The 13,580-nt window shown below is 40.3% G+C and overlaps 2 protein-coding genes across 4 annotated transcripts in view; both read left to right on the top strand.

The window, feature by feature from the left end:
- The first annotated feature begins 429 nt into the window (after positions 1 to 429).
- Positions 430 to 6,849, top strand: LOC100012618 (cytochrome c oxidase subunit 7B, mitochondrial). 2 transcript variants are annotated; one of them, XM_007507449.3, is made up of 4 exons: positions 430 to 948; positions 2,821 to 2,946; positions 4,408 to 4,532; positions 4,902 to 6,849. In XM_007507449.3, exons 1-4 carry the CDS (start codon positions 909 to 911, stop codon positions 4,977 to 4,979), a joined length of 369 nt encoding a protein of 122 aa, XP_007507511.1. In that variant the 5' UTR covers positions 430 to 908; the 3' UTR covers positions 4,980 to 6,849. The 2 variants fall into 2 exon arrangements, with proteins under 2 accessions (XP_007507511.1, XP_001363255.1); XM_001363218.5 differs by lacking the exon at positions 2,821 to 2,946.
- Positions 6,850 to 11,900: 5,051 nt separating this feature from the next.
- The window catches only part of ATP7A (ATPase copper transporting alpha), a 113,055-nt gene continuing 111,375 nt past the window's right edge, over positions 11,901 to 13,580 (top strand). For both annotated transcript variants that reach the window (XM_056809363.1, XM_001363299.5), the window contains exon 1: positions 11,901 to 12,185. The gene's annotated coding sequence lies outside the window, so the exon portion shown is untranslated. The remainder of the gene's footprint in view (positions 12,186 to 13,580) is intronic.

Genomic DNA, 13,580 nt, shown 5'->3' with positions numbered 1-13,580 from the left:
AGTTAATTCAGCTGTCCCTAACGTAAGGAGAGCATGCCAGTTAATTTTCCCTATCTGAACTAAGAAGACCTTGGAGCTTGAGGACTCTGGAGGCTGGAGATTTACCTTTCTCTAGCATCTACAGTATTTACTAGTTAAATTGTATCCAGTGATTTAATGGGAAATATGATAGTATCTTTTCAGATCCCTCCTCTCAAATTGCAAGACTTTATATATACTATTACTGTTCATTTTCTAGTTTTTACACTGCAGACCCATATTTAAAAAAAAAAAGAGTACTGCTACATTGTAATGAGTAAAATAGATACCAAAAAAAAAAACAGAGGCAGGAAAGAAAATAGCCATGAATTATCAAAGTGTGAAAAAAACTTAAAAAAAAAAAATACAGTGTCCAAATTGAGATTCAACCTCACGCCTCTATGCGGAGCTTTGGGAAAGGAAAGACGTCACCTAGAATCGGACCGCACTGCGGCAAAGACTATCTGATTACATCATTGAAAAGAGAGGAGGGCGGTACAAAAATTTCTTGATCAGATCCAGGGTTGAGATCACGTTTCTTTCCTAAGAATACCATTTTAAAATCATCTCTAACTAACGCTCTCTTGCCATTATATCTGAAATTTACGGGCGCTTCACTGGTAAATTCGCAATTAAAATTCTCTTCCTCCGCTTTTTTTTTTGCTCATTTTATAAACTACATTTCCCAGGTAGCATTTCTCGCTCCTTCTGCGGTTAGGGTACTGCAGTTCCGACGAGAATCACAGGTATCGCGGGAGTTACTATCCCCCTTTAGTGAGCGCCGCAGACGGCCATTTTGCTTCTTTTGACTTCTTGCAAGGACGAAGCAACGCGCTTGGCGCGGGGTCGACAACCTGAGTCCCTTGTGGTTTCTTCTGGCACTTTTGGCGATGTTCCCTCTGTTTAGGAGGGCCTTGAGCCGTTTTTCGGGTAAGCAAATTTCCTTTCCCTTGTAGACAGATTCTCCTTCCTAAAGGCAAAGCCGAATCTTCAAATAACCCTAAATCCCTTTGTTCTCTCGCATCGAGGCTTTTAGCAGCACCCTTCGCCTCGGTTTGCGAATTGTGCTATCTATCAGTCTTGCGGGAAAAGAGGTACCCCTGCTCAGTCCCTAGCATAACTGGGTGTGTGGTGGGCTAGGACTCGGGTATGTTTCCCGTCTCCCAGAGGACCTGTCATTCCGTGCCGGTGGTGGTGGGGCTTGAGACCTAGACTAGTTAACTCTGCTGATACTGTCATCCCGGTGACCTTGGTCAAAGATCCCTGGGATACTGATCCTGGGATGGTCACTTGCTGCCTCAGTTCGTCCTGTGAGGTCGCGGTGACTTTGAAGGGAAGGATGCTCACCCTTGCCCATCTTCTGGGTTTCTAAATTTGCCCGGTCTTTATTGCCGTTGCCTAGGACACCCCCCCCGGGGGGGGGGCACGAAAAATGAATTGCAGTTGCTGTTTGAATTGCAGTTGCCGTTTGCTTTTATTTTTCTCTAGGTGGAAGGCTGGCTGCTTCAAAAACATTCCTAACCCCCCCCCCCCCCCCCCGCCCCCTTTGTCTAAATGCCTTTTGTGTTTGGGAATGCCCGTTAGAATGCAAAATAACCTTATTTCTCTTTCTAATTTGTTCCGAACAGTGTGACCTTCAGCTTCTCTTTTCAGTGTTATTTGCGCTAACCCATTTTTACTTCCCGGGGCTGGGGGGGGGGGGGTACTTGAATTATTGTCTGCGGTACTCGAAGGCAGCCTTAAAGATGGCTACTGCAGATCTGGCTCAGCCCACCTTTGTCAATGACATTCATACCCCTGCAATGCGCCAGCCTGGAGAAATCACATGACCTGAGCCGCACCCCAGACCTGCCTGAAAGCCTTTAGACAAGGCTTAAGAAATAATGTAGCTCAATTATGGAGGATAAGTCTTTATGTCAAGATAGTCTTTATGATACTGTACGGTTTTTATAACACCCCTCCCTTTTTTTTTTTTAGCTTTTTCAGGAAGACTCTGAATGACGAATGAATGAAGCAAACTAATAAGCTCATATTATGTACCAGCCACTGTGCTAAGCGCTGGAGATATAGCAAAAAAAAAAAAGACACACCTTTTTTTCCTTCAAGAGCTTAAATGTTAATTCGGGAAGATCATACAAATAAGGGACCTAGAATTGGGGGCAGAGGGAATGGGGACAATGACCTGGCAAAATAGGGTGAAAGCTCAATGGGGTTTCTAGGGTGGGGGGGTCTGAATTTAAAGATGAGGTCCAACACAGATTCCCCCTCCTTTTAGTCAAATTCCATGCGCTTTGCAGGGTGGCTCATAGTCAAAGTCTGATATATTAATGGATATTCTTTCCTGTTCAAGGAAATAAAACATAAATGACTAATTGTCTCTTGAATAAAATTCTCTTCCTGCTTACTTGCTACGAAGAAAGGAAGGAGATGGGTCTTGGGCCATGTGGACAACCTGGACTAATTAGATCATGATCTTTCAGGTGCTCTCTGATCATTAGCATATGCCATAGCATATAGCCATATGGCTGGATGCCATAAGAGACCACTTTTCTTTACTTGTTTAAGAATAATAGCATGTTCACTAGAACTGGAAGGGTCCCTGGAGATCATCTAGTCCAGTGGTGTCAAACTCAAAATAGAAACTGATCACTACAGGCTGGAAAACATTATCTACATTGTATTATATTTGTATTTATTTTGTGAAATATTTCCCAATTACACTTAACCTGGTTCAGCTGCACTGGGTAGTTTTGCTGGCCTAGAGTTTGACACCTGATCTAGTCCAAACCCCTCATTTTACAGATGGGGAAACAGAGGCCCAGAGAGGGGAGGTCCCCAAGGACCTCACACAGCAGCACAACTCCCAGGCCCAGGCCCAGCCCCAGGCCCAGGCCCAGGCCAGTACTCCGCTGCCACTAACCTCAAGAGGTTAGTACAGTAAATTTAATTTTGAAATTTTGTGCCACCCATTGAGCATGTTTTAAAACCTAGCTGAATCCAAGAAACAGGGAACTTGGGGGGAAGGTAACTGGAAATGGCATAAAGAAGTTTATGCATGCTATTGTGTGGTTATGGTGCAGCTTCATTACATCTTAGTTGGGGAGGGGGTGCCATAGGAGAGGCAGTTGGGAGGGAGGAATGACAAGCAATCACACTTAGATTTTGGAGCAGGGAAGGGCTTTGTGTTTTTTCCCCCCAGGTGTATATTGTGAGAAGTGTTCATAGGATCATACATTTAGATATCATCTCTGCTAATCTTTTCATTTTGCATGAGACCTAGAGGGGTTAAGTGACTTGCCCAAGGTCAAAGGGAGAAATTTGAGTCCAAGTCTCTTAATTCCACTATGTGGCGCTGTTCTTAATATTGCTTAAATTATGTGGCAATATACATCAACTAACATACTCCAGATATGGGAGAAATTGATTTTGTTAGGAGGTTTTCTTTCTTCTACAGTTATTGCACACACTGGAGTTGATGGGGAGGAGGGGATTAATACACAACTTGATTCAAATGAATAGTTATAAGTGAAAAAATTTCTTGATGGCGATCTTAATTTTTGGAGATGGCATATCAATATTTTTCAGATACATCATAGTGGACAGAGAAGATTGACTGCCTTAGATTTGGATAGACTTCAATTCCTTGGAGTTGAGGAAAACTCAAGGTCGAGTCCTACCTCTGATAACATGCTAGCTATGTGACCATGGGCAAGTCACAGTACTTTTAAGAAACCCTTAAGGCTAAATTGTAGACCTTATACTGATCATTTCAGCTTCCCCTCCCTCCACACCAAAAACCAAAGACATCAAACATATATGTAGATCACCTGACTCCTCAACACTGAGACATTTTATTTATGCCCTAGAGGAGGCAGATAAATTAAAATTTTCCTTTGTATTCTATTAGATGTGCCCATAAATTGAAACCTGAATTTACATTATTAGAGGCAATTTCATTTACTCATTTATTTAGGAAGTACAGTGAAAAGAGCGCTGGCTCTGGAGTCCAGGACCTGGGCTTATATTCTTCCTCTAAGTTTATTGACCTGTGTGACATTTGGCAAATCACTAAATCTGTTTGGGTGTCATTTTCTCATCTTTAAAATGAGGTTATTGAACTCTAGATCTATGATCCTATACCTAGTCTTGTTTGACTTTTGAAAAAGGGAGCCTTTTATTTTGAGTTTGGGTGAATTTCTCCATAGTTTGTCATTCTGTGATTGTGTGTCTTGCTTCCTACTTTGTTTTATGCTTTTTTATATTTTAACTTTAAGCAAATATGAGGTGTACCATAAAGTCATATACTTGTCTTTCATGATTATAACTAATAACAATCAAGTCTGCTCTGGTTTTCTGAGAACTGATAGACTTCTTTGTTTTGTTTTTTAGTTCGCAGCTTTCAGCAAACTGTTGAAAGGCAGAACCACCAGGACAGGATGCCTAATTTTCATGATAAGTATGGCACCCCAATATTACTGAGTGGAGCCACTTTCTGTCTTGCCATTTGGGCATACGTAAGTACCATTGCATCCCCCTCTTAGTACAAAATTATTGCTAAGGGAAATGTGGGCTGAAAAATAAGTTGCTAGATGAAAGTATTTACCTCTTAAAGTTAACGGTCCGGAAATAACCAAGAGTTAATTATTTGTGATCCTAACCAATGGGAAAAAAGACTGAAATTCCTGGGTTTGGGTCATTCCTGATGAGATTATGATGTGACTGAAGAAAATAAAATTTTGAGGGGGGAAAGTGTCCGGCACAGAAATATGAGATCTGTGAGCCTGGATGAGCAATCTCTGTGTATGTACACTGTTTATTGCATAAGAGGAACCTGGCTTTTTCTTTACAAGAGAATTGTAAGGGAAATTTTTTAAATCTTCTAGGCAGCAACACAAATTGGAATCGAATGGAACCCATCTCCTGTTGGCAGAATCGCCCCAAAAGATTGGAGAAGCCAGTAAAGGAGAAATGAATCCCTTTCGTCAAAACTGGCGTCATTCTGGATTTTTCCAGAATTAATATGCGAAGTAAAGGTAGTTTGTTATCATCTGTAACGTGGCATTAATGTAATAAAATGCATTTGAAATCTTTGCTGTGTAGATTTTGTTCATTTTCCATGTTAAAAAACCTCATGCTCCAAGTAGCTTAATGGTCTTGTGAATGTATTACTATTAATATTAAGGAGCACTGTTGCATTTCTACTTAACTTTTCCCTTCCCAACAAATGAAAATTTGGATTCCACAGAGAAGTTAACTTTGCAGTATTGTCTTATTGTCTTCTGCTTAATAAATCAAGGTGCCATGAGACCTAAAGGGAAAGATGTCCCTATCAAGAGTTCACAGAATCAACGGGAAAGGGCCTCCATCCTATCCAGCCCTTTACCTGACCATACATTTCCTAACAAATAAGTCTTCCAGTCTCTGTTTCAAGACCTCCAGTGAGGGGGGAGCCCACTATTGCCTGAGAAGGCCCCTTTGCATCTAAGCAAAATTTGCTTCTTTTATGACTTCCATCCCTTCCATCCCTAATTCTGCCCTCTGGGGCTAATCAGAATCTTTATAATGCCTCCTCCTTCAGCTAGCTTTTCAACTACTAACACAAAAACATCCTTAGTTACTTGGGTCTGTGTATGGAATGTTCTCTTCACTAGTTTGAATTTAGATCTCATGGCTATGTATATAAATGTGTTACATTGTCATTTTTAAATGAAAATACTTGTAATCTTCATGTCTATTAATGAAATGTACCTTCTACCCTATCTCCTTTAGAAAAAGTAAAACCTTTGTAACAAATAGGTATAATCAAGTAAAACAGATTCTTGCATCAATCATGTCAAAAAAATGTCTTGATAATGTACCCTGAGTCCATCACCTCTTTGCCAAGGAGGTGGGTAGCATGTTTCATTATGAATCCATTGAAATTGTGGTTGGTCATTGCATAGATCTTGCAAAACTGTTAATAATGTTATTGTATAATGTGTATTTCTAGATCTGCTCATTCCATTGTGCATTAGCTCATAGAAATCTAACCATGTTTCTCTGAAAACATCATTTCGTAGAGCACAGTAGAATTTCATCACATATAGCATAGTTTGTTCAGCCATTCCTTGAGTGACTGGGAACCTTTCCAGTTCTTTGCCATAACACATAAGAGTTGTTGTAAACATTTTTATTCATATAGGTCAATTCCCTTTTTTCTTTGAGCTCTTTAGGGATATCAGCTTAGAAGTGGTATTGCTGGGTCAAAGGATATATGCAGTTTTAACAACTTTTCACATAGTTCCAAATTGCTTTACATAATGGCTGGGCCAGTTCACATAGTTCCACCAACTGTTTATTACCACATCCATTTTTCCATAGCCCCTCTGGCATTTGTCTTTTTTTTTTCCCACCATCTTGGTCAACTTTTCCTGATATGATAAATATGAGTTAAAAAAATCATTTGCATTTCTCTAGTGAGTTGGAGCATATTTTCATATGTATATTGATAGCTTGGATTTCTTTGAAAACTGCTTTTTCAGATCCTTTGACCATTCAACTGGGGAATGGCTCTTGGTCTTATTAATCTGACTCAATTAGAAATGAGAATTATCAGAGAAACTTTCTGCAAAAATTTCCCACTTGTTTGCTTCTCTTCTAATTTTATCTGCATTGCTTGTGCCAAAACTAATTTTATGTAACCAGAATTGTCCATTTTACCTTCTTAAATTGGCTTTTGCTAGATAATGCAACAGGGGGTGGGTGGGGGGTGGGGAATATATATGTCATGTGTTTTGCCAAGTGTTTAGAATATGTGCTTGATGTGCAAAATAAAATTTCATTAAAACCAAAGTAGACTGAGAGTATATTTTCATAGCAGGATATTTCAGGTTTTTTATTTTTTTAAACATAGCAGGATTTTTGGTCTGCACACTGCTGAAGCAAATTACTTTCTCCTTTTAGCTTGGAAAATACTGCTTTCTACCCAACTGGTATGTATCTGGGAGGTAAAAAGCCCCTGCATTTAAATTCAGAAAACCTTGATTCAAATCCTGCTTATAACACTAGTTGTGGAACCATAGTCCATTTAGCTTAACCTTTACCTGTAAAATGAGATGATCTCTAAGGTTCTTTTCAGTTTTAAAATAGAATTTTTTGAAACCTTTTGAGATTATTTGGAAAGAACACCTGATATTTCACTTGAAAAATTAATACAAGCTAAAATTGCTAGAGAACTAAAATGGAAAGTTCCTACAATTCTGAGGGTGGTAGACTAAGAAATCACCTGTTAAGTACTAGCCAGAAAGATTCCTTATTTTTGACCTTTTTAAGCTGTAGCCAGTTGAGAAGAAATAGTGGCTCCCCATTCTAGGATAAATTATAAACTTCATTTAAAGCTCTGCTCTCCAGCCTGCCTTTCCAGATGTATGTCACTGCTTACCTTCCTGCAATCTACTAACCAAAATGACTTATATTCTCATTCCCCAAAGCATAAGTGTTACTTAATTCTCATGACAATCCCTGGGAAGTAGGTGCTATTTTTATCCCCATTTTACTGTTGAGGAAACTCAGATTAAATGACTTACATTGGGTCTGAGGTATTAGAACTCAGGACTTTCTGACTGAATAGTTGGACCTTAGAAAAGCTGGGAAAAGTTTCCTGTAGAAGGTGGGATTTTTATGTTTTGCATAATTTCACAGGAATATGAATCCATATTCAAACCCTTGACTTCTTGACACCTAAAGGAGGGAGGGAGAGAACTTGGAACTCAACATTTAAAAAAAAAGGTCAAAAATAATTTTTTAAAAGGTGGGATTTTAGTTTGGAAGGAAAAGAGGAAGATAGGGAAACTGAGAGCAGAGGAAGGAGAAGATTTTAGAGAAAATGCCCAGAGCTAAGTTATGGAGTTATCTTGTTCATGGAACAGCAAAGAGGCCAATGTCACTAAATTAAAGGGCATGTGGAGGGGGTCAGGGTGTTGTAAGGGGTAAGATAGGAAAGGGTGAGAAGGAAGATAGATCTTGAAGGGTTTTGTACACAAACAGGATTTTATATTTTGATTCTGGAGGTGATAGGAAGTCACTGGAGTTTACTGATTATGAATGACATAGTTAGAACTATGAGCCAATTATAACCATTCAGACTTCTGTTTCCTCATCTATAAAGTAGAAATCATACTTGCACTACCTGTTTCCCAAGATTGTGAGAAAAACACTTTTTTAAACCTTAAAAGCACTATAGAAAAGTGAAATGTTATACACACAGAAAGGTAAGGTGAGAACTTCTGAAACAGCAACATAACTGTCAAAAAGTAAGATTCAGACTCTTAATGGTTTTACAAATCATGCTATTCAGATTGTATGAAGCCTTCTTTCATGGATTTGACCATGCTTAGAGCAATTTGTTTCACCCTTCAGCTCTCCCCACAAATGGTCTTTTTATACATACACAAAATGCCATTTCAATAATTCGAAGGTTCAAAGGGAGCCTGAGATCTTCCAAGTTTCCCTTTAAATGTTTTCATGTCTGAAAACAATTGCTGACCCTTGAAAACATATGTTGCTATATGATCAATCACTTTTTTAAGAGCTGGTCTCTCAGGGCAGCTAGGTAGCCCACTGGATAGAGAGCCAGGCCTTTAGTAGGGAGGGTTCAACTCTGGCCTTAGACATTTCCCAGCTATATGCACCTGGGCAAGTCACTTAACCCCAATTGCCTAGTCCTCAACACTCTTCTGACTTAGAATCAAAGCTCTAAAGACAAAGCTTAAGGTGAAAAGAAAAGAAAAGAATTGAACTTTCCTTCTAGGTACAACATATGGTACTTTGTACAACTATCACATAGTGTATAAAAATGACAGGCTTTTCTCTTACTTGATTTTTATATTTCCATTTACAATTTTTTTCATTAATAATAGAGAGAATTGCAAATATGAAAATTTGAAGGGTGTATATATACCCTTTGGAAAAGACTTCTTAAAAGTAGAGGGATGTGAAGTATTTTAAGTGAGGGGAAACAGTATTATTGAATTTCCCTAACATTTCATCCTGAAATGAAATTATTCCATTATCTGGGAACTAGTTGATTATTGTCCTTATTCATCTGGTGTGTAATGAGCATGATATATAATGTGAACACTTGTACTATTGGTGCCATAAGGCAATTGTGGCTAAAATACTTAGGGAACCTTCAAGAGCAATAGAAAACTGAGTCATCTATTCATTTTTGAGAATTTACATCTTGTTTCTATAAAAGAGACTTGACAAACACTTTCAGGTAGAAGGCCTGCTGAAAAGAGACAAAATGACCAGGAGGCAGGCCACTTTGTTTCCTAAGTAAAATCATCATGGAGTATGCAACAATGGAATATAAGCTAGAAGGTATCTGATTACCATATTAGATGCTAGGGCTTTGAAGCTGGGAATGATAAATCTAGAAAACTGAAGTGGAAGAATAAATAATAATAGTAAGAAAAATAAAAATAATAAGAAATAAAACTGGGAAAATATTGCTCCCTTATTACTAATTAAGGTATTTTTGTAGATTTCACCATCCTTCCAAAACTTAGCCAAAGAAATATTATGATGGAAAGATACCTCCCTAATAGGTTTTCTTGCTGTTGGGTCATGCCTGATTCTTCATGACTTCATTTGGGCTTTTCTTGGCAAAGACACTGAAGTGAGTGGTTTGACATTTCCTTCTCTAGCTCATTTTTCAGGTGAGGAAATTGGAACAAAGGGATAAATTACTTAACCAGGGTCACACAGCTAGTAACTATCTTAGAACAGATTTGAACTCAGAAAGATGAATATTCCTGCCTCCAGCTCCAGCACTCTAATAGGGATCCTACTTAAAACCAGTTCCATATAATAATAAATAGCATTTATATAGTACCTACTAAGTGCCTAGCACTGGGCTAAGCCTTTACAAATCCTATGTAATGTGACCATTTGATATGGCTTTTGCCTGGGACTAACTTCAAATAGATAACAGTATAGCTATATTACAAATTCTCAATCATTTCTTGTCTTTCAGGAAAGAGAAGAGTAAGGGCCAGTCAGTCAAATAGCTTTTATTTTATTATTTTTTAATTGAAAATTTTAATTTAATTTCAACTAGCTTTTATTAAATGTCCACTATGTTCCAGACACTGTTTGCTAAGTGCTAGAGACAAAAAGTTTAAAAAAAAAAAACAGTCCATGCCCTAAAGGAGCTCATACTCAAATGGTAGGGGGTGGGGATGGGGACAACATACAAACAGCTATACAGAACAAAATATAGATAAGATAAATTATTGGTACTTTCAGAGGGAAGACATTAAGGAGCCCTAGGAAAGGATTCTTGCAGAAGGTATGACTTTTGCTGAGGCTTGAAGGAAACCAGAGAAGCCAGGAGACAGAGAGGATATCCAAAAGGAGGCCAAGTCTATTGGTTTAGAAAGATAGTGATGCAACCACTTTCTGAACTTTCCTGAAATTTTTCCAGGATTTAAAACATACCTGCTCAGCTTCCTTCAAATATTGTGTTCCAGGGGGAAAAATCACAAAATGGCTCATGTTTGGGCCTTGAGCTTCCACTCCTGGACATTTGCTCCAAGGACATCAATGATGGATCCTGTCTATAACTAAATATTCACAGCATTTTCTTTGATAGGAAAAAAAGGAATTCAAATGGGTGACCACCATTTGGTGGATCACTGAATAAAATTACTTACATGAGAGTAATGAAATTATTAATGCTTTAAAATGATAAATAGGAGAATTTCAAGGATAAGTAAAGACTTACATGAGCTTATGATGAATTTGGAACATATACAATGATTACAAAAATAGGGAGCAGCCCTGTGATTTTAATGATACAGGGAACTCCTGGAGGAGGAAACTCACTTCACCAAAGCAAATGGGGCATCATCTTCTCGGAAACTCCAAGAGCTGCCTAGACTAGAGCACTAAAGGGTAAGGTGATTTGCCCAGGGTCATGCCTCAGAAGGATCTTGGCTAACAGGCCAGATCTCTATCCACTACACCACTCTGTATATAATATCAAACAAGTTTACTGAAAGATTTGCAGCATTCTAAGTTAAGGACCAATTTCAATCCTGGGCCAGGGATCCTGAAACCGGTTCCTCTGCAGTTTACTGGGGGAAGGAGGACCTTACAGTTGTGGATTCTGGTTATGCCCTTAGGCAAGGCAGTTGACAGTTGGATAAAATGTCTTTGTTACTAGAGGGATAGCTTAGTATGAGAACAAAAAGTAACAATAATATCAGGTTTTAGATTTGTTAACTTTAGAAAATATTGTAGCATTTGTAGCAAAGTAGTGAATTTTCTAAGAAGCCTCCTGCTACTTCAGCGTCGGATACTTTGAAACAGCTTTTATTTTTCTCAGAAACTAGAGAGTAAGTTTCTCCTGGCTAAGTCCTCTCGTTACACTACAGAGGTCGCCTGAGAAATACATCAGAAATCTAATGTGTGTGCGGGGGGCGGAGGGGTGAGGGGGAGCGACGGATATGTACATTCACGCTGCGTACATCTGCTTTCATCTAGTCGCTTATCTGTAAAATGAGAATACTAATACCACCTACCTGCCAGAGTTGTTGTGAGGCTCAAATTTAAATTGTAAAGCGCTTATAGAAGCATAGATTAGGTGCTTAATAAATGCGTCTACCTAGTCTCTCATCTCTCCATTTGTCTATCTTCTTTTCATTTGACAGTCTGCCTACCCATCTATCTGCTTTTACTATCTCGGAAAACCTTTTCCGCGCACCGAGTTTGCGTTTCCGCTTGAGACCGGTAGAGGGCGGGGTGAACTCGCTTCATCTGTCACCGTTCTCGCTCCCACTTCCTCCCGTTCACGTGACCTCTATACTGCTTCTCTGTTCTTCCCGCTTCCGGCCAGGGCATCACCCGGAAGTGCGAGTAGCCTGGGGAGGGGCGAGTGTCTGCGCCAGCCGGAGGGGAGGGGGCAGGAGGAGAGGGAGGAGCCGAAGCCGAAGGGGAGTTGGTGTTGGTGCTGAAGGTGCAGCCGTCGCCACCGCCACCACCACACCGCCGCCGCCGCCGCCGCCGCCGCCGCCGCCGCCACTGGCGCCGCCGCCTTATCCTCACGGTGTGTGAGGCGGCACTACGTCCGTGCCGCCGCGCCGCCTCAGCGCTGGAGCTACGGCGCTGTGCGGATGTGAAGCTAGGTAAGCCGGTGTGCCTCCCGGGGCGGGGGCAGGTGCGCCCTCCTGGGCGGGCTGGGGGCCCTGCCGATTTACCGTTGTAACGGGCGTGGGGGGCGGTGACAGGGGGCCCGGCGCGAGCGGGCACCCGGCGAACTGTCCCCCCGAAGCCACTGTCCGGGAAGAGTTTCTACCCGAGCCCCACCCCCTCCTTCGATGGGGGCTGCTGGGGACCCCCGGGACTCTGGGGGGCGGTGGCTGAAGCCATAGCCTCCTTCGTTTAGGGGCATCTCTTTGTACTCGGGGCTGGATCCCGAAAAGAGGAGGCATTCTTGTCTAGTACTGAGATCCCAGTTTAAAAGGGCAGAGGCATGCACGCTACTGTTTGCATGGAAGCGTGTGCCTTGTGCCCTTGCCCATGGAAATAAGGCTCCTTGAAGTTATCACTCTGCCTGGATACCAAGCCCGAGGATCGATCTGTCTGTCTCTACGTTTCCACTTCTTTCTCTTCATCTTCTTTTACTAATGAAGCTCATTCCTAGCTGAGGGAAAAGAACCTTGTTATTTCTGAAATAATCCCACCCCTCACCCCCCCAAACCCCCCTTGGGATCTCATCTTTAGTGTTACCTCTTCGACTTCGGACGCTAGCAGGTTATTACAGTTCCACCAAGTACTGTAGGTGATAGAGTGGAGGAGTTCAAAAGTAAAACTTGAGTCCTTGCCCTAAAGGAAGTTAGCCTTTCGGTAACGAGTCCAAGTTAGGACAGCAACCACTGACTCCCACTGTCCTAGAGATTGGGCAATTTCTCTTCTCCTTCCTTTAGGATCTTTGGAGTTTTTCTTTTCTTATTTCAAAATATCCATCATGTGTGCTTCTAGGATAGTAGATAGAGCATTGGATTTGAAGTCAGAAAACCTGGATTCCAATTCCTGCTCTGACACTTGATAACTTTGTGACCTGAACAATGTGTCACTTACCTCCTCTTGATGCCTCAGTTTCTTTCATCCTATAAGTCATAATCTCCATGAATAGGATACATCAAAAACAGATTATGTGGTCCTTTGAGTTTTTGGAACATACATAATTGGATAAAATAGTTCTTAATAATTTCTTTTATGTCTTCCTTGGTTGTGAATTCACCTTTTTCATTTTTGATACTAGGAGTTTGATTTTCTTTAAAAAAAAAAAGTTAGCTAATGGTTTGTTTTATCTCTCTTTAAAAAGCTCCTTAGTTTTTCTTTTTTTTTCTTGCTTTCAATTTTATTACTCTTATTTCATTTCCAGACTTTTATTTTGGTGTGTAGATGGAGGTTTTTAATTTATTGGTTTTCTAGTTATTTTAGTTTTGTTCCCAATTCCTCCATCTGCTCTTTTTCTTTTTGGTGAAAGTGTTTGGCGATGTACATTTTCCTCTGGA

The sequence above is a fragment of the Monodelphis domestica genome, chromosome X (genome assembly GCF_027887165.1).
Source record: "Monodelphis domestica isolate mMonDom1 chromosome X, mMonDom1.pri, whole genome shotgun sequence".
NCBI classification, from domain to species: Eukaryota; Metazoa; Chordata; class Mammalia; order Didelphimorphia; family Didelphidae; genus Monodelphis; species Monodelphis domestica.
This window is presented reverse-complemented; position numbering and strand designations above follow the sequence as displayed.

Excerpts from the sequence above, each read along its gene's own strand:
- LOC100012618 (XM_007507449.3), top strand. The coding sequence starts at position 909 with ATGTTCCCTCTGTTTAGGAGGGCCTTGAGCCGTTTTTCGG. Across the intron at positions 949-2,820 it reads GGCCTTGAGCCGTTTTTCGG|ATGGGGAAACAGAGGCCCAG; the intron begins GTAAGCAAATTT and ends CTCATTTTACAG. Across the intron at positions 4,533-4,901 it reads GTCTTGCCATTTGGGCATAC|GCAGCAACACAAATTGGAAT; the intron begins GTAAGTACCATT and ends TAAATCTTCTAG.